General features: G+C 35.4%; 1 protein-coding gene across 2 annotated transcripts; it reads right to left on the minus strand.

Moving 5' to 3' along the window:
- Positions 1 to 122: 122 nt before the first annotated feature.
- LOC132201046 (serine/threonine-protein kinase BRSK2) lies at positions 123 to 20,054 on the minus strand. Of its 2 annotated transcripts, none has more exons than XM_059626911.1 (14): positions 19,624 to 20,054; positions 10,985 to 11,079; positions 9,824 to 9,909; positions 9,526 to 9,666; positions 9,023 to 9,173; positions 8,591 to 8,806; positions 7,832 to 8,031; positions 7,560 to 7,778; positions 7,241 to 7,392; positions 6,360 to 6,590; positions 6,124 to 6,290; positions 5,803 to 5,983; positions 5,499 to 5,671; positions 123 to 4,293 (listed from the first exon to the last, which is right to left on the minus strand). In XM_059626911.1, the coding sequence occupies exons 1-14, from the start codon at positions 19,733 to 19,735 to the stop codon at positions 4,102 to 4,104; spliced, it is 2,316 nt and encodes a 771-aa protein (XP_059482894.1). In that variant the 5' UTR covers positions 19,736 to 20,054; the 3' UTR covers positions 123 to 4,101. The 2 variants fall into 2 exon arrangements, with proteins under 2 accessions (XP_059482894.1, XP_059482893.1); XM_059626910.1 differs by having other exon boundaries at positions 6,124 to 6,299.
- Positions 20,055 to 21,655: the final 1,601 nt, after the last annotated feature.

The raw sequence follows: 21,655 nt of genomic DNA on the forward strand, positions 1-21,655 counted from the left end.
AAAAATTCTCAAAATAAAAATGTTTTGAGCTTACAATCTGCTTCATGACGCTGGTATTGGCCCATGAATATAATATTTCGCATATTTTCTTTTATAAATATTGAGACGCTTTTTTAAGCTTGTGTTTTGTGTATTTATTTGTGACATAATTAGGTAAAACTCATCCAACGAAAACTTTGACACATTCCTTTTCAGAACTCACATATTTTAGCCACAATTTACAAAGGACATTATTGATTGCAGCAGCGACAAATAATCATGGAAAATCCGCACTTGATTCACACCTTCAAATTCACCAAAGTGCGCGCGCCGGATTGCTTCTATTTTGATCAAATTTAATTCGCGGTTGGTTAATTCATCACATCAACAGTAAATTCCGTCATTTTCCATTCGAAATATCACTAAAATCATCAAAAGGACTTCATTTTTATATAATTCGTTTCTCTTGATCACTGCTCCACAAGTACGGGGGTTGATACAGGTCTCAAAATTGGATTAGGAAAAATCAGAAATACGTCGATTTATTTCAGGATTATATCAATGAAGTTTAGTGGTCGCAAATTTTTACAGGAACAATAATTTAAAATCCACCGGTGTGATTCTTTTTTTGTTTTTGTCTCACCAAATTGCACAAACGTCTATTATGAATTATAATATCGGTTTTTTGGTTCACAAACACATAAAAATGTCTTCCATTGACAAGTTGTTAGGCAAAAAATTGTTTTCAGCTATATCACAGAGCAAAAACATACACCAACATTATGTGTTTTAACTTTTCGCGTGTTTTTTTTCTTATACAGTTTAACGTCTGGCAGGTTAGCAGTTTTAATTTTTCTCGCTTTTTATACATTTTTATTTTCGCTAACATTCTCCACAACTCGATTTTTTATTTTTTTTTTAATTCTCATTGTCTAACGAACTGCACTTTTCTTTCAAAGTCTCAAACGCCCGCACACACTTTTTGCACTTGCAGCTTTCAACAGGCGCTCAAGCTTCTATTAATAGTCTCACATTTTCACTTCCTTCAAATGCCGGACTAACAGAAACCGCGATGTAAATTTTTACATACACCGGAATTGGTCAAAAAACGCAAGCATATCTTCAAACGTAACATATCATTTGGGATAACAACAGTTTCTCTCTCGCACAAGTACATTCAAGTATATCAAGTTTAGGTGACATGGGTGGTGTGATGAGACTCCTCTTTCCAAAAAAGATATGATTTTGACTTTGATGAGAGTTTATGGAAAAATGCGCAGATTTACATAAAATATTTCAGCCAAAAGAATCAAAATATCAGAAATTGCGCCTAGTCAATAATTACAAGTTTTTCCTTTTAAAATATTAAAATGGTGTAATTTTTTTTTTTGGAATAAAAAATATTAGAAAAAAAATCTGCGTTTTTCCAAGCACTTTGCACATTAAAATCCTGACGATACAAATTTTTATTGCAGATTTTGATGATTTTTGTTTTTGTACAGCTCGTATAGGACTAATTTTCCTATGCAAATTTTTTTCACTTAAATACTGCGGTTTGAGAGTGATTCTCCCACGCGAGCTAACAATTATCATGAGGGTATTAATATATAATTATAAATTTACAGGAAGTAACTTTAATGGACGATTTGAGATCACGCTCAATATCTTTTTAGTTTTTTTAGCACACCGCTAATGGTATAAGTTCACGCACTCCGTGTGTCATCTCATACAAAAATCTCTATTTTTTGTCTTAAGCAAAAAAGTATATTTGATATTTCACACCGTGACTGCATCTAGATGTTGTGTTATTTTAATTTTCTCATCAAATTCAGTTTAATTTAAAAGCTCGAGCTGTTTTTCGTCAGTGTTGCATGTATTTTTTCTCTTTTACAATAATTCTCGGAAGCGAATCTCTCTCAAACCACCTGACAGGCTAGGAGGCATTATTTTTTATACATTTTATATGATTCTTCAGCTGATTCGTTAAACATGTTTTCTGGACAGACACTTATTGATTAGCGTACGTGTTATTCTTACTTTTCTGCTACACTCTAAAGTCCTTATCAATTGCCAGTAATAGTAGTAGTTTTTTTTCTCTATAACGCATATCAACGGTTTCTGGCAGAAAATTTTCTAATTCTTGTTTTTACTTGTTACATTGCTGGTTGGCTAAAGTTGTGGTGGCGAAATATTAGTTGTGAAAGGTTTCTCTGAGCATTTGTTATTTTAACCGAAATAATTTTTTTATAATTTTTCCCTCCCTCTCTAAATTTACTTTTTTACTATCCCATTGAGTTTTTCGGAAAGAGCAATAATTGAGAGCGAATAATTGTAAAATTATGCAAATATCATCTCATTATATACGCGAAAATAGTTTTAAAATTTAACAAGCTCGTGTTGTAAATGTTGTTTTCTTTCGATTTACCTCTGCAAAGCCTTACTTAAATATAGGAGAGCAATAATATAGGAAAAATCTCAGCACAAATCATTAGTTTGATTGGTTCGGGTGTGTGAGTTTCTGACAACAAACACGTGGTATAATTAATTCTCATTCACTTGTATTTCTAACGAAGGAAAGCGTGCAGTTAACAAGCGCCACGTTGACCCTGAGGAGTGCGTGTTTCCTCTTCAAAGTCAATCACGATTTTTCAACGCAAACACCGTGCAAGTTTAATGTATAGGATATGCGATCCAACGTAACAATTATAGTGTTTTCTCTCTCAACAAAGTACGCCGGAATGAATATTATGCGTTTTGGGGTTTTAAGGTGGTTTGGCACAATTTTACCGCAACATAAACCCCTTCTCCCTTTGGCATTTTTACGTTATATTTTTTAGGCTTGAAAAAATAAGTGAATATAAGTCATATCCATTTGGTAAAAATTATAGATTAGCAATCATTAATATCAGTTATGATAAAAAAATTAAATATTTGCTGAACTTAAAATTTATACAAGAGAAAATAATAACAGAGATGTTGAGGGGTGGTTTAAATTGGATTCTTTTTTGTTTAGATTAAATGCCATTTGCATCAAGCTCCATGGGTATTTTTTTGGTTTATTAATTCAAAATTCTATAACCTTTTCCGCAGTTTTACTTCGAGATTGCCTTTTCTATTATATTTTATTATTTCCTTTTAAATCACACTTTACAATATTTGACTGACTTTTTTATATGCTAGGCGTTTAATTTCCGGCAACAATCTTTTGGTATTTGAATCAGACTTATATATCAAGAAATCGCACGAATCAAGTGAAACAGTCCAAAAACGAGGCAGATTCTTGATTCTTGATATACGCGGGATTAGCGGTTTGCCGACATCAGAAGACTTTGACCACCTAAAATTTGGCCAGATTAAGCATCTGATGACTTAAGAAACGGTTGGTATTTGATCAAAAGTATCAATTGGTTCAAATCCTAATCAGAGTCGTTTAACAAAGGAAGCTTGATTAACAATTATTCTTTAACACCTGTAATTATTTTAACCATTTATTAAATTTATTTACGTGTTTAATAAATAGATTTAAATAAAAATGGAATAAATTGCAATGATGCAAAGTTTTAAATTAATCACGGAACTTAATTTCAACCGTATATTCAGAAGAAATAAATCCCCTTATTTTTCCAAGCCTTAAATTCCATGGATGGCAAATAAAAAATAAAAATCAAGAGAATTTGTTAACAGTGTACCTTTCTTGAAGCAGTATTTTATATTGAGTCACGTGTCAGAGATCAGACCAAGTCATTTTTTTACAGTTTCGCCAGAAATCTGGAAAGTGGTGGCCTAGGAGAGTATTAGGAGTTGGTTAATTTCCCTACGTATTAAATAATTTTCATTCAGTATGCGCGCACGTGAGTGTTCATCAAGTTGCTTCTTCTTCTTGCAGCTGTGTATGTGTGTGTGTGTGTCACCTTATTCGTAAGTGCGTAAGTGTAATATGAGATTTTGACCATCAACTTGTCATGGCAGGAATGATGAGTATTCGCGGCGCGTGGCTCCTTCGCTGCTGCTCGCTCTGTTTCTTTGGAGAGTTCTTTTTGGGGTCAGTTTACACGGAGGTGGTTCACGCACGGTGAACTCGAGCGGCGTCGTAAACTAGCACCAAAAAGACGGTGCGTAGCCTCAGGGGCCGCCGGGCCCGCTTTGCAGACCCGACGACGGCGACGGCACCACCAGGGTCGTGGTGCTGCTCGACGCCGACGAACCGACCTCCAGGGACGTCGTCATCAGGGCGGACGAGCAAGGGTCGTGGGAACGTCCTGGCGACTTGATGTTGTCAAAAACGGAACTCTCACTCTCCAGGTCAGACTCGATCTGTGAAATTTCAATCAAATTATTTTTTCACTCGCATGCATTTGAAAAATGCCTGATTAAATTTTCATAGGTCTCATTTTGAAAAATTCATTTCAAATTCAAACTGATTTTTTTCAATTCATTTTAATCGGGTTTAAAAATAAACCAAAGTATTGGATAATAATCTTTCCAATAATCAATTACGAAATTTTGCAAAATTTGGTGACATGAAGTTGATTATAAATTTTATGAAATTATTGTTTCTAGATTTTTGGTCTTGTAACACATTAATTTTGGGTGCTGGAGGTTTTTGAATAGGTAGGTGTTTTAAGTAGAAGTGGCGTTTACAAAAATTATGAAACCAGCGTGCAATTTTTCCTAAAAGCAGCTAGCGCAACATTGTATAATTTAACAAAATGGGCAGGAGAACAACGTGATCAAAGAACATTTATTCAGTAATGTTTTGGTTCCTTTTGTTAACATCAATTAAAACGAAAAACCATTAAACAAAGAAGGAAAAACACATGCGATAAACAATGAGTATTTTTTATATAAAAATGCATGACATGCTTTCCAGCAATGAATAATGAGTTCGAAAAATATGTGTTTATGCCTTTAAATTTTGAAATATTTTATTCCAAAACAAATAATTGGTTAAAATCAACTACCACATCACCTGATTGCATCGGTTAAATCTGAAAAATCCTATTTTTTTGGTTAGAGATTTTTTTAAACATTAAATATAGTTTACTTCCATTGTAGAATTAATAAGCAAATTATTTAAAATAAAACTGAAATAACTATAATTTAGCTGGGATTTTAACATTTTCTAGATTTGAATTAAAAACAAAAAATATAGAGTTCCTAATTGTAATTTAATTCTTAAATACTCGTTACAATTAAAAAATTTTAAATTTAACCCCAGCGCGTCAGGCTTGATAATCTATTCTGAATTATTAATTTTTAATAATTAAGCCTATTCTCTGCAAATTTTATTTTTTCAAATGAATAAAAAAAAACTGTTGAATTAAGATGAACCATATGAATGTAAAAACTAGCATGGGATGAGAAATGCTTATGCAAGGGTGGTAAGAAGCGCACATACACAAAGTTATGAATGCAGTAGCAGCAACATCAGCAGTCCGGTGGTGTGAGGGGGATTGAGGAGTTTTTTGTGTGTGCTAGGGGAGCCAGCGGCGGGGCGAAGCGGGGGTTGGAGGGTGCACCTGTCTCGTGCCAGGGTACGGGGACAGCCGCTCTGAAGTGTCCGAGCCGCAGCTCGAGCTCTCGCTCAGCTCGGGCGCCACTTTCCGCTGCGCCCTGGGCGACGCCGGCGGCCGCCTGCTGCACACCTGCGCCTGGATGTGCTCGCACACCCGTCGGAAGCGACGGATATTCCCTGAACAACCAAAAAATTTTATGTCATTTATAAAATTGGAGACATTTGTTTAAAAAGAGTTTAATTTTTTGTAATGATTAGGAGGAATTATTGCTGTTTAATAATTATCATGAAATGGTTTTTTAACTGACCTGATATTAAGGTGAAAGTGATGGCATAAATCGATTCAATTGGATCTTCGGGTTTGGCGATTGTGGAAATGTCCACTTGAAATCTCACTTGTCGCTGGAACATGGCTGGACCGTTGGAGCCTCTCTTATACTCCACCTTGAAGGACATTGGGCTGGACACACTGTGGCTTAGCTCAGTAATCTGAAAAATGGCAATTAAACAAGTTAACAACACGTTGGAAAGAAAGAAATTGCAGTTTATTTTGGCTTAAATTGAATTATTTATTATTTAATAAAAATTGATTTTTTTTTTTAATCATCAAAAACCTCAATTCTACTCACTGAGAGAAAGGCATGAATGAGGTCAGCTTTAACAGTGGCCAAAGGCTTTCCCTTAACCAAAATGGTGAAAGTCTCGTCCCTCTCGGTGGCCATCAAAGAGCCGAACCACGACTTCTTGGTCAGCTCTGGCGACGACTCTGGTGTCAAGTGCACTTCCTCCGAGCTCGCTGCAATTTCTCAATTTCATTCCTTTCGTTAGTCCAAATTGTGTTGAGCGACGGTGAAAAATATTATACCTTGCATTTTGCGGCGGTGGAAACGCGGCGAGCCGAGAAACGAGTTCTTGATGGTGGTGAGTCTGGTCCTCCAGTGGTGGCCGGCGTGCGGCGACCCTGGCGGCGTGGCCATGTTGTTGGCCGACTGGTCCGACGAATCGTTTGACTGGTGAGCGGCGGACGACGTTGACGAGGTCGCCGCACTCAACAGGTTGCCCAGACCGATTGCAGACAAATTTCCACCTCCACTTCCTATTTAAAAAATTGTAATTTTTTATTTAAAAAAGTTTAAAGCAATGTTTAAAAAGTTGGCAATTAGCGGCAAAAGAGTGAAATAATAAGAAAAAATGTTTTAATAGTATTTTTCGAGTTTGAGAGGGTTACAAAAATTATAAAGTTAAAAAATTTAAATAAACCAAAGCTTATAATATGGGATTTTATGATTTGCTGCATAGCTCACAATAATTTTGTGAATAACAGAATAATCTGGTTAAAAAGATAATTAACATAAAGAGAAATTAAGCTACACAAAAATTATGGTGAAATTACTTTATTACTGATCAGAGAGCAAAATTATACACTAGGCAAACGCTTTTAAATTTATTTTTGACCTGAAAATTTCAATACTATTTTCATTCGATTTTAAATAATTGCCTTGAAATATTATAATTCTTTCAAACTCGATGCTTTTTAAACTAATAGGAACTCACGAAAATAATAATCGACTATCTAAGCTTCACATCCCTCTTAATCATACATTTAATTAAAAACAAATGCGCATCAAAAAAAAAATACTAAAAATATTGAATTAATTGAAGTCATTAGATGATTTGAATTTATACCTGGGGTACCAATTTTAGTGTTGCTTGTAAAAGAGATTTGAAGCAGAAAAATAATTCTACCTGTCCTGTTGTGGTGAGCAGCTCTGGTAGGAAGGGGTGACACAACGGGAGAGCTGTTGTGGCTGTGCAGAGGTGTGTGGTGGTTCACCGAACCGGTGCCACTCACAGACCGCCTGTGCCGGGGAGTGCCCGTTTCCAGCAAATTCACAGGTCTGCAATATATCGATAAAATTTATGCTCATGTCAATTTGCAATTTCAATAAAATGTAAAAAAAATCACTAAAACCTTGTAAATTAAAACTCAATCTTAGCACAAATAAAAAAAGGTTCAAAGGATTAAATAAGAATGATTTTTTTTTTAATTCTGAAATTTCTGTACTTGAAGTGTTGTCTTCTAGGCGTTAGTGGTGAGCCTTCGCTGATTTGGCCAAACTTGAAGGGTGAAGCGCCGTTCAGCTTGCAAGCGTCCACCCTTTTTCTTGGAGGGTCTGCAGTCTCCGTCCGGCTTCTGATGATCGCCTCTGTGTCGTCTTCAAACGCCGGCCTCTTTCTTTTGCGCTCCAGCAGCAGAAAGTAAATCACCTTTTCTGTGTTGTGGCTGCAAAAAATTCAGTTTCAGTAGTAAGTGGTTTTAAATTTTGAAACACTCACTTTGGACTCAAGAGCTCGATGATCAGCCTTTCGCGGTCCTTGAAGCAACCGAGACTAGTTATTGCCTGCAACACGTCAGGGTCCATCGAGTCGACGCAGGGGAGCACGTGCGTCTGCACAACCTGCATCATTGGCAGCTCCAACTCCAGCTCGCCTTTCCCCCCAGCAGTCACCCAAGGATGACGGTTGATTTCCGACAACTAAAAATTAATAATTAATTCAAATAAACTTTCATGATAATAAAACCGTTAAATATTAATTGAATCAAAATAAAAAATATAATTTTATTTCTAGTTTCATTAAAGTAGACAACCGGGTGGACACGTGCGTGCAGCGGGTTGCCTAAGACATATTGTTTTTTATTAGTAAAATCATATAAGCACTTATTGTTAGTAAAAGTATTGATTTGATTGGGTATCCCTAGCAATAGGAACATAAATTTTACAACCTAATTAGAAAAAGCATGAGGAATTTAAGAAATTGTATAAGCCCAAAATAAATTCACCTTTAAAATTTTCTCATAAAATTATTTAAATGAAATTTAACTTCATGTGGCTATAAAGTTCAAAACCAAGATTTAAACCTAAGAAATTTAGCTTTTAACTTTCAAACCTCCCCTTAATGAGGGGATGTGTTTAAAAAAAATTATACCTTAAATACGACTTATACAATCTACTGATTTACAGTTGTGATCAGAATTGATACAATTCAAACATGTGATATTTAATGTACCATCTATAATTTGAAGGAGTTTCTTACCGTCATTCTCTTCTCAGGGTGGACTTCAATCATCCCACGGAGCAAGTTTTGGCAGTCGGGCGGAACAAAGTGTGGAATATGGAAGACCCCTCTTTTCACTTTTTCTAAAAGTTGACGCAGGTTGTCGTCGTCGAAGGGAAGCGCGCCGACCAGCAGGGCATACAAAATGACCCCGCACGACCACACGTCCGCCCTCCGGCCGTCGTATTTCTCTCCCTAAAAGAATAAAAAAATTATAATCCACACATCCTTTGGGTAGAAATAAATTTCCAAGTCGAATCGATGATTAATGAGATATAAAAGGGAGCCGCGGGTAAAAATAGCTCGGCGCGACAGTAAAATAAAAAATAAATAAAAAATGAGTTTTGAATGAGCAATAATTTTGGTGAAGTATTGCCTTTCGTGCGAAACGAAAATAAACCAACTTCTCACCCTTATCACTTCAGGACAGGCGTAGTGGGGAGAACCACAACTGGTTTCGAGCATGCTGCCGTCTGGCTGCAGCGAGGCCATGCCAAAGTCGGCGATTTTAATGTTGTTTTTCTCGTCGAGCAACAGATTTTCCGGCTTTAGGTCACGATGACTGAAATTTGGTTGACAAAATAAATGATAATGAGTTAACATTGCAACAATTTTTATTAAGAGATTTATTTTATATTAATTGAAAAAAAAATACAATGCCAAATATAAAAGTTTGATAAAAAAAAATCAATTGGTACGATTTGATTTACTTAATTTAGAAAAAATGAATAAAAAACTGTTTCCATAGAAAAAAATTATGAATTATCATAGTTTTTAATTCATATGGATAAGAATTTTTTATATAAAATATTTAAGTACTAAAAATATTTTAAATTTGGTTTGAAGCAACGGGAAATTTGCAAGTACCAGGGTAAATATGAGATTCAACGCTAATTTAAGTGTAATGAACGCACCATATCGAGTGGCTGTGACAAAAATCCAAGGCCGAGATGATTTGCCTGAAGAACCTGCGTGCCTCCTTTGGCGTGAGGCGTCCTTTCTTCACCAGATAATCAAAGAGTTCGCCTCCGGAGACGTGCTCCAGCACCAAGTACCTGAGACACATTCAATAATCAAGAGGTCGCGAGAAAAAAAGAAGGGAGCGGCGCCCGAGTCAGCGGAAAATCGCGATTGTCTTTTTCCGCTGTGACGTGCGCTCCTTATTTGTAGCAAAGCCCGGGCAAGGCGCCGCTCATATTAATGGATACTCACAGATATTTTTTGTTTTCATATACATCTGTTAGGCCGAGTACATGAGGGTGATCTATCAGTTTCATAATAGCAATCTCGCGCTCAACCTATCAACAGACACACAGAACCGTGCATGATTAATTATCCAACAGCGCGCACACACATTACATGCATAGAGAGAAGAGCCAGTTTCGCATCGGTGCTTGCACCAATTTTACATGCTTTCTCAATTTCATCCATCACAATGGTTTGTCAAATTCAAACATTATTTCCAATGTATTTTGCTCGAAAAATATTTTTTTGGTAAATTTTTTTAACAAATAATGATATGTTATGAAAAATTGAAAATGAAAGACTTGAATAATATACATTATTTAAAATTAAATTTGGTTAATTATTGGAAAAAAGCACATAATTATTATTTTGACCTTGTATAATGTAAAATTGTTGAATTTGATTAAAAAAGCTGCAGTTTTACTACAATTAATATTGAATTTTTTTAAACTTTATCAAAATTTTTTCTATTTTGAGGAAGTCACAAAGACAAATAAAAAAACAAGTCAATCTGTATCTTTCTATTAGAAGGTCAAATTACTATAGCATAATTTCATGTTGCTAATTTCAAATGCAAACACTTTTGATTTCATTCAGTCAGAGATAGACTGTGCCGGACAATATACTTGTCATTCATAAAGACAAATCCGATAAAAATCTAATCTTCTGCTATGTTATATTAAATCATGTTGTACATATAATAAATAACCGTAATAATTATCAACATTATTAATTTAATTTAACATAAACTTATTTAAAATATATTTTTATATTTTATTTTTAATTTTAATAACTGTTATTAAATTATTATTCTCGCAATAATTAATATGAATTGCTCTTCTGAACGTCGTGCAAATTTTCAAATGCGCATCTCAAAACGTGTAAACGAGCTTCAAAATTATTCGCCCGACGACATTATGTACTTTACTTATCAACGTCTGACGGCTTAATCGCCGTGTTTTGCTTTTTTTAGCGAATGAATAATTAATGAATCGCCAGCAGCAAGAGCCGGCCGGCGTCGTTAAAGGAATTATTGCTGTTCGCGTCGACGCCGGCGCCGCGATAATTAAAGAATTATGTACAGACGTGTGCAGACAGACAAAGAAGGGAAGAAAAGTAGGCACGCACCTTCATTAATACCGATTCACTGAGCTTCTCTCGGTTGATGATCTTGATGGCGACCTTCTTGCCGTGTACACAGTGCACACCCAGCTTGACGAGCCCTGCAAACAAACGCGGACAAAAATTAATTGCTGACGTCAAACAGCTGTAATAAAATATCTCGCTCGTGAGGGTTGTTGTTAGGGGGTTTGTGTCTTGAACGCACGACACCAATAATGAGATAGCATTGATTTTTAATCAAGTGCTTCAAAATGTTACAATTTATAATTTACCAACATTCAATAGTTTGGAAATTATTTTTCTTTGAGCAAAATATTGCAAATATGTTATAATTTAAAATAAAAAATTAAAAATAAGCCTGAAGGGAAAGACAATCGCTCATTAGTTATTATATATTCCTGAATTTACTTATTTTATTCAAAGAGTTTATATAACTATATACAAAATAATTACTAAATATGCAAGCCAAAATTAAAATTTAAAGTAAAGTAGAAATCAAAAGCTTTGAAGATAATATTTGCTATGTTCATTATAATCGTAAACAAATCAATAAATTTAAAAATACATTTACGAGAATATAGAGAAAATTAGTTCTTTTCATTTTGTTCAGGTAAAAATTAAAAACAAATTAACATAAAAATCTGTTCCATATTTATCAAAAATTTAAACAAATCCAACTTGAAAACTGCAATATTGGGAAAAACTGAGTAATGCATTTATAATGGAAATGGAGGGAACGTTTTAAGAGCTCTTTCAGCAAAACACACACATATCCTCTCAGTGGCCAACTCAAACAAAAAGAGGGTCCTCTTCTGCGAAAAAGAAGTGCGGGGAAGTCTCGTGTGGTCGTTCGGAAAATCTGGCAGCCCGACCAGATATACATTTACATTCGCTGCTGGCTAGCTGACCTCGTTCCTTGCTTTATTTTCTGGCAGTCAGTCAAAAAGTTCGACTGTAAACACGGCGAACCAGAAATGAATAATCTCGCAAATCACCGGAGCCTGACTGTGAGTCGAGTTTCAAAACAAAGGGGGAGCGAATTTCCATCTTTCTAAATCTACTTTGCTTCTGTAAAAAAATGATACCCAAAAAAATTCTCCATTTCAATCTAGCTATTGATTTTTTTTCTGTCATTCAAAGGAGAACTCTATTCAATCTCTAAAAAAATTAATTTATCAAAAATTTTCATTAAATTAATTAATAAATATTGGGTAATTCAGAATTAAAAATAAGAAAAACGCGTTTCTGGTCCTTGTGTAACTTCATATTCCAATTTAGAGTAAAATTGCAATTTTATGGCTCGCCAGACAAGCACTATGAGAAATTAATTCAAATTTCCCCCTTTCTTTTCCACCCTTATTATGATTTCCTGAAGCAAAAAGGAGTAAAAAAACGGTGCTGCACCCACTGCGGCGAAATGCAGCAGGAGGAAAAATTGAATGACCAAAAAGACGCCGACGGAAAAGAGAACGCGCGCAATCTCGAGAGGGGTGCGTCCGTCCGTCCGTCCGTTCGACGACACACACAGGGGTGAGTTTTCAACCCCGACGCACTTTCTTCATTTCTTTCTTCGATCGCGGCCCCAGAGGAGCACTCGTCGTTTTTTCTAATTAATTCGGGCCGTCAATGGCGGTCTGCACGGTGCTCACTCACTCGCGTCGGAATTCACTTTTTCCCTGGCAAAAACACTCTTTTTCTTTTGTCCACCCCCGCAATTTCGCATTAATATAAATTTCATTCGCTCGATGCGCCCGACCAAGAGATGGAAAATAAACCTGCTCTCTCGCATGGCCAAATGAAATATTGCGAGGGGGTGGCTTGAATTTCATGCACACGCACAAATTTGCATGCGAAGCTCATGCAGGAATTCCAAGCCCGCAGCCACCGGAAAGGCGACCCTTTAATACTTTCAAAAATATGCATATATATTTATTATACATGAGCGAATTGCTTAAAGGAGATATATTTGAGGATGCGCCTAAGTACTCAATCTGACTCAATCGACGCTTTTGGTGGATTTATCAGTCAGCATAAAATCAAGCGTAAAGGAGCGCTTTGAATGCAAGACCAATGGATAACTTTTTATCGCTTGAATAAAATTCAATCGCCATGTTATTTCTACCAAGTGGTTACCTCAAATTACACAATATTTACTTGAACTATTATTCATTGTCACCGTTGAAAAATCACATAAATTTTAATTGTGTAAAAACTTTTTACAGATTGATAATTGGCAAAATAGATCAAGATAGCGAATTAAATTATTTGAATTGCAGTTGCACAGAGAAATGATGACTGAATATGGTTAGGTTGGAAGGGCTGCATCATCAAATTTAAAAGTTGAAGAAAAAGCACCAAGATTTAGGCCAATTCTTTGAAAGCGAATTACAATTCTCACTGTTTGGCATTTTTAGTTTTTAATCATTTCTCAATAGCAATAAATATCTCTTATGTTTCAAAATTTTCAGATCGTCTGGAAAATTCTTTAGGTTTAAGAAAATATTTATTGGGTTTTTGTTCAACTGTTTTATTTCCGTATGTCGAAGGAAATAAAAATTAATATTTATTTTACTCCTTTCGTTCGAGGGGATGAAAATCCGTTGAGCATCGAGTGCACTTGATAGAAGAGAATTAAAGCTCAACCCCTGCCGAGGTCGTTAGCACTGCAGTGGACTCGAATGGCATTATAATCGAGTGTTTGTTTAGTGCACAAGTGCGAAATTAAAAGAGGCGCACACGCGGGGCGAAAGACAATGGCGCGTGCATGGATGTGTCTCTATTATTCGCGTCGCCGCATCACACGCGAGCGTGCGTCTCAATGGTTCGCTTTTGCAAATATGCGAGAACAGTTGAATGGGAAAGAGCAGCGATGTAATTAGACAACCCTCGTTTTTTGTTTTTCATCAGTCGACCAGCCAACTGCGAGCACTCAGCTGGCAAGGCCGGGAGGGAAGATCTACAAAAGGGGTGCTGCTTCCTAATTGAAAACAAATACCTACGCACGCCGGGGTTACAACAAGTTTGTAGGAATTAGCGAGTATGGCATGCAGCACGCACGCGAAAATGAGTCGTTTCGGTTTGGCAAGCGTTCACATCGGCGCCGGTTTATATTTGAATTGGCTCAATTCAAAACTTGCGTTTTGTTCTGCTTTTATTAATAAATAATGTACCTATTTTGTTTTTAAACCAGGTGTATTTAAATTTTACTGAATTTATGAATATATAAGTAGTAATTAATAATACTCTGTTAGTCTGATTTTACTAAAATACAGCAAACTAAATTATTTATGAGAAATATTATGATTTAAAAGTAACTTATTTTCTACATTTAATTTATTTTTTTTTCAAAATTATTTTATTGTTTAATAATTTAGTTTTTTTCTGAATATTAAAATTGTACGGGTTTTGTTAGCAAAAAATAAAAAAATGGATATATGTGTTTTCTACTTGCATTTAGTAGTAAAAGGTATTTAAATAAGTATCTTGTGGGAAAAAATTTATAAATTTTAGCAAAAATTAAATAGCCACTGTTTGCATTCAAGTAGAATTATTTGTAATTAATTAATTGCATTACATCACATACCATTGCGAATGACGTAATGAACAAGAAGTGTCTACATTTCCATGCATGTATTTTTTGCTAAAAGCCTCTTATGTACTTGCTTAGTGCTCGCACCGCTGTGCAAATGCGAAAAGGCAATCAATCTCTCGCATAGGAAGCGAAACCCCCTGAGCTTAGGCTCGTGTTGTCGCGGTGGCCCAAATTCGCAATCCATTCTGCTGCTGGACTCCGGCATCAAGTGGATAATGCGGCAGATGATCAAAATCAAATTAGCATGCCGCTCATTTGCGTACAATTTCCGTCGCATTTCCGCAACTCCCGCAAATTTATGCAGTCGTTAATCGAGATGTCTCCACAAATAGCTTGAATAAAGTACTGCATCTAGATATTTTTTTTTTTTTTTATAAATCGGAATAACTTTTCTACATTTCAACAAAAAATTGCAAAACAAAATGAAATAAAATTTACCAAAAATTAAATTTTCAGAATTATTTTCAAATACAAATCTGCATATATTTATTTTGAATTTTAATTTAATACCGTACTTTGTAACTTTGTAACCAATTATTTTCCATTGTATTTCTGTCACTAGCAATAAGATGGAAAAGAAGTATAATTTAATATTTGACATGAAATCTAAATCTGTAAAAAATATTGCGGAGGAAAATAAAATCTTGTTGTTAATATTTTGTTTAAATCTCTTTTTTTGTGGAAATAAAAATAACAAGTTAGGAACAACAAGACTCTCTGCCGCAGTGAATTTAGGGTGTTTCCTCTCTAATTGGCGGATTTATTTTTGCTTTCTTTATTGAAGCCGTAGCACTTAACCGCATTCCCTGCAAGCTGACGCGGAGCGGAAAGTGAAGTTTCTCACTTTCGCAAATATTGCCGCACAATCTCGCGTGTGCTGGAAATTGCGCAAAGTACACGGCTGGTGCGATCCCTGAGGCCATCGGAGCGCTCGCAATTAAACGGTGCACCCACGCGGTGTATCTCAAAGGTGCATAAATATACCCTCGCTAGCTCTTGTTTCTTTCTTCTCCGTGCACAGACGCATTCATACCGAGCGTGTGTGCGAACGAACGCGCTGGCTGCCGGTCTCTCGGCGCCGCTATTGATTAAAATAACGCAGCAGCCGACGAGGCAAGTTGCTGCTGCGAAAGAGCGCGAGCAGTTGCGCTCTCTGCCTTTGCCATATTCCCACACCATTGTGCCTCAGCACAAAAACACACTCAATGGATATCTCGTTCAATTGACTGATGTTCAAGAAAAACATTTTTCATTGGAATAAATCAAAGCAGAAAATTGGAATTTAATATAATAATTTTTGTAAATGACGATATAAGAAACGGAATTCGCCATTTAAAAATTCCTTTTTTAAAGCAGGTGAATTGTATTTCAAATAGATCCACTGAAAATATCTTTTGTCAAAATAAAACACGTAAACCTAATCGATACAATTTTTGTAGAAAAAGTTAGCCAAGCTTTTGTTGCTGACTCCAGCAAAGCTTTGTTAAAATAATCAAAAAATAAAAAATAGCGTCAAAAATTAGTTGAAACTTTTATAAATTTTGGTGATTGTATCAAAATTTGGCTTTTCCTCAATTGGTGGTTATGAGTGGTTTATTTTATCATAGAAAAACCAATATCCAGCTTAATATGTTTGGGATGCGGGATATTGTTTTTTCTGTGAAACAATAAACGACTATAAAATCAATTGAGGAAAAGCCAACTTTCAAAGGGGCTAAAAAAGTAAATTTATCTCAAAAGTTAGAATTAGTTACAAGTTTTAACTTTTTAATGAATTTTAAATAAAAAAATTACAGGATGATTATACATTTTTTAGCTCTCTTTTAGCTTATGTCTAGTCATAATGGTTTTCTCAGAAAATAAAAAATCTATAACAACGCATTCAACAAGAATATTTTATATCTGCTAATACTTGTTTTCTAACTTTTTGTTTGTTTGTTTAAAAGTTTGGGCGGAGAAACAATTTTCCGCTTCTGTTGTGAGGTAAAAATAAACGTAATAAATAATACCACAATTCTTTGCCGTTTGCACTTTTCTTCTTTTAAGCCAGTTTTTTTTTGCGGAATAAAAGCCAAAAACTGAGCTTTTCATCCTCTTTTCTAAGGAAAGGCAGCCGGCGCCTGTACAGGAACATGCTCTTTCCCGTGCTTTTCTATTATAATTGTAATTGTGTTGAGCTCCTTTTTGCTTCCTTTTTAGCTTACCTGTTTCCCGACCCTGCTATGAAACGTACGGTCTATTTTTAACCGACCTGAAAAGCAATTTTTTCCAGTTTAGAGATACAATGAAATAAATTTTATTTATTTTTATAGCTCATAAGATTTCAAATATATTTCTATACATATTATAAAATATGATCATATATTATTTCAAACATCTCTTTCCCTCCCCAAACTCTCTATGGCAACATTATGCTCTTTTTTTTAATTAATAATTTCTGGGTCACGGCGACTGAGGCTAGGAAAATTCATGTTTTCATTTCTTGGCGCAAAGCAAATATTTAGGAGTAGACGCAGAAAGCCCTTCTTTACTCCTTTCAGACCGCAACGTAAAGCAAAGAAAGTGCGAGCTGTTGTGTATGTCTGATGAAAACACGACGAGAGAGGGAGCAAAATCCAGCGTGTCTGCAAAGTGCAAAACCAGCTGTTGAATAATTCAATTTGATGCCTCCACGGGTGTCGGCGGTTCGGTTTTTATTAGTGCACCTTGCTGTTGCTGTAGAAAATTACAACAATGTTTATGTAGTGTTTAGAGGCCCACTTTTTTATATTTTGAAATGAAAAGTAATTTAGAAACTGCTAAAATAGTTAGTTTATCGACCTTGCAATGCTTGAAAAGAATATTCTATTGACGATCAATTCAAATGTGCGGTTAAACTTCATTAATGAAATATTACTTGTTAATTTCAAATTTCAAAAATTGTTAAAGATCATAGTCATAAAAATTTGGACGATTTAACAAAAAAATACACGAAATCTGCCTATTTAACAATTTAAAATTAAACGATGCAAAGAAATGAAAAGAAAATGCAAGAGATGCATTTTTTGGTTAAAATAAATTGTTCTATTATTACTTATTTTTTAAATAAATCGGTATACCAATAAATCAATACAAAATGCATTGATTTATAAGCAATGTGCAAAATCAATTCATGCATTAATAAATCATACTTATGAATCATTGCTGGTTTTTTAAATTATGAAACAAAAACAAAATAAATTAATCCAAGAAATTAAGCCGACTTTAATTTCGTTCTTGTAATTTCAGATTAAATGAAAAACTGATATAATCTTCAAATATTTGTTCCAACTGTTTGATTCCGTCTTTCAAATAGTGGAATCCAATATAAAATAAAAATTTAAGAAAAACAAATTTTTTGCCAAATTTAATTTAAAAACAGTTATAATTTTAATGAGATTTTAGTTAAATTACTAAAACTCGTTTCAGTTAAAAATTCAATTCCATCTTTTTGAGAAAAGAAAATCAGAATGACCTTTCGGGGGTCATTGGGAAAGAAGCTATTATTTGATCATAATGCGTAGGATGCGGCGTTTGATGCAGCATAGGCTACCAGTTGCAGCGGCGTGCGTTGCAGCACAGCATCGAGCTGCGGCGGCAGGCGCGTGGGATTGTCCCGTCGTTCGCCGCCGCGCTATTTTAATGTGGCCGAAAACGTGTGCAGCGCGCGCGCTATCGATTTTCTCTTACATTACTCGCGCTGTGTGCCGTGAGTGAGCCCGTAGTTCTATGTGCTCTTGTATAAACACACTCGTCAAAGTGTCACTGCTAGAGGCCGAATTAAACTCGTGTATATATTTCTGTATTATTTTCACCTTTGTTTGATTCACCTTTGTAGAAAACGGGTGGCTTTTTCGTATCATTTTATTAAATGTGATAAGTTCAAGGCTGCGCTTGATCTCGGGTCGCACAGGAGCGGCGTTGAAAATCAATAGATCCCCGGTGGATTTGAAAAAAGGATATATACAGAGGGGTGATTCTAATCGTTTGTAATTGTGGTGTTGGTGTTCTACTTAATTATGCAAAGGCTTGACACGGCTTGAGAGGAGAATAATTTAAGCAATGAAGTTTAACCACTTCTAAATTAAAATCTCAACAATAATTAAACTTGTTAACAATATATTTTTGCACTAGAAATAGAAAAATTCAATAAAGAAATGAGCACAAAAATATACAGAAAAATCCTCAATGAAATAATTGCACTGATCCAAAAGCCTAACCTGACGCCTGGTCCAGGTTTTTTTTATCGTCTTCAATGACTATTTGAAATGTATAAATACCATGTTTTATTTTTTTAAGTATTTTTTTAACTCACGAGTTTTTTTCCCTGAACTCATTCAATAAGAGCGCAAAATTTCATCAAATCCACCCATATAAGAGGGTTAGTTCAATGATATTGATACACATTTTTTCACATTTTTGTTGTTACATTAATTATAAACTAAAGTTAGCCCCCAAATCAAGGGTGAGCCTAACCTAGCAGAGGCTATTTAAGTCCAGATTCAAATTGCAAAATATATACAGGAGAGATTAATTTTTATTTTTAAATGACTTAGTAATTTTCTGTAATTCAGATTGACCTTTTTCAAAGCAAATTAGTTTGGTTATTTAATTTTAATTATGAAATTAATATTTTTCTATACTTTACTTAAAAATAAATACAATCATCAGAGGTTAACTTAAATATTAATTCTTCTTACTAATCATCCGAATTGCATTCACACGATTACCACACTTAATGCAAGAAATCAAAGCGTTTTGGGTGTTTCCGACTATTTGTATATAACCCTTTTATCTTCGATTAGAAAATAACCGTGCACGCACGCTAAATAATCATAAAGAAACCATCCTTGGACTACTTCAACGTGCGCAAATTTCTTAAAAATCACCCTCAACTTTGTTCAGCAATTTTCACTGTATAAAGTAAATTTGAAGTTGGAATTTTTATTAAATCAATTAGTCAAATTCCTATTGGAGGGTCGAACTAATTATAATCCGGAGTCTTTTTGATACCAGCGTGGGTTGTTCTTCATACCTGTCTGTCCTTTGCCCAGGGTCTTCTCGAGCCGGTAGGGCCCGACGTATTGCTGGCTCTCGGAAGAGACAGGGTCCTTGCCCACTTTCCTCTCGCTCGGCGTCGACGTCATTTCTGCAGCTGCCTCGCGAAATCGGTCGTCAATTCATGGTGAGCGAAATCAGCCGCACTCACTCGTCAAAGGGTGATCGCCATCTTGGCGCCGAATTTCCCGATTTCCCGACGCACTGCTCCTCCGGTCCAGTGTCGTGTGGGCGCTACGGGCCGACGAGCGCCTCCATTTCGGCCGCCACTGACACACCCGAATACCTGCACCGTCTGCCGAATCACACTCGCACACACACCACCACCACAACCACCCTCAGTGAGTCATATTTTAGGTAGGGCGCGCGAACACTCCTCTCTCGCTATCGGGGCCTTCCGTCGTCTCTCTTGTTCGCAAGCGCTGGGGGAAATGGAATGGATATGCAATCGTGTGCGCCAAGGGTGGAAAAGCGCACCCCCACATGCCGACGCACCCCGCCAGGTGTCTCCACCACCAAGCACCACCGCGATCGCTCGCAAACTCCAACACCGCGGTCGCGGAAAAATGACTTGCGAAATCAGCAAAATTTCACACAAATTTTTTCCAGTCAGAAACATTGAAAAAAATATTCAATATTTTTTTTTTAAATTATACTCTACTTTTTAAATTCAAATTGCTGGCATTTTAATTTATAATATTCGCATAAAAATATTGAAATGAAATTTTAATTATACACATTCATACAATAATAAAAAGTATACTGTTGGTATTCAATAAACATGTTCATTAATTAAAAAAATTTTAAATATTTTTTGTTTTAATTAGATGGTATTTTTGTTTCAAAGCTGAATTTCTCAATTTCCGAGGTTATTTTTGAATAAAAAGGGTAGTAAAAGTGAAGAAAATAAACTAAATTAACCCTACTAGTTTAGATTTTTGAATACATATTATATGAAATGAATTATTAATTTATTAAAAATTCTTCATAATTAATTATGATTTTAATAAATTAAAATTTTTAAATTCATTTAAATTTTCAAAAATTTCAACCTACTATAAAATTTAAATTAAATAGATGTGAAAATAAGACGGTCGCTTGGATATGGTTTTAAGAGCCGAGCGCGTCAATCATATGCGCGCTACCGCAGTGCGAAGTGCTATCGATTTTTGCTGTGAGCCGCAGTACAAATAGCAGGCACAGAATAGACCCTTAACTCTGTCCCTCGGGTGGGGCCTGAGCGAATCTTCTCATTTCTGAAGACGCGCATCTTGGTTCGACTTTTATACTTATTTATTGAAAATGAACGGACGATTTTCTAAGTAGAGCATCGACAGAAGTTGGAAATTTTTCGCTTTCCATTAGATGTTTTTGTTTTTAACTGCGCCACCATATGCCACCGGCTTGAAATTTATTCTTGGAGCCGCCGGCCCGTCTGTTTCGAGCCACGCGCGTTTGCACGTGTGCGATCTGCACTCCACTGCCGGCCATAAAAACTTGGTTATCGGCTATCGCGCGCAAAATCACCCTTCCCCCTGCGCACACCTGCTTTTAAATAAGGGGTGCTGCACCTCCATCGAATTTATTCCTACACAGCATGTGTAAAGTCTTGCTGGTCTCGCATCACTAACTTTGACAACACAAAAGTGACAAATTTAATTACACATATTATTCCCCGTTGCAGTTCTTTAGATATAATAATAGAGAACCTACCAAACAATGAAAGTGCGATAAAACAACGTTTTAATATTTTATGCGTACTGAACATTTTTATTACATAAATATTGTTATTTTATTTAATTACATTTCTATTTAATGTTAAATGTGTGTAATAATCCTTCTTAAAATTTTTAAATAATTATGTTAAATTTCAGTAGAATATTATTATTCATTATTTAATAATTATTTCCCTGTAAATTCCTATTTGACGATCATATGATTGTCAAAATAAGTAAGGCAATTTCAATCATTAAACTTTTTTTGCAGCTGCCTAAAAAATATTAACGGGT

Source organism: Neocloeon triangulifer, unplaced genomic scaffold, assembly GCF_031216515.1.
Source record: "Neocloeon triangulifer isolate White Clay Creek 2 clone unplaced genomic scaffold, ASM3121651v1 ptg000014l, whole genome shotgun sequence".
NCBI classification, from domain to species: domain Eukaryota; kingdom Metazoa; phylum Arthropoda; class Insecta; order Ephemeroptera; family Baetidae; genus Neocloeon; species Neocloeon triangulifer.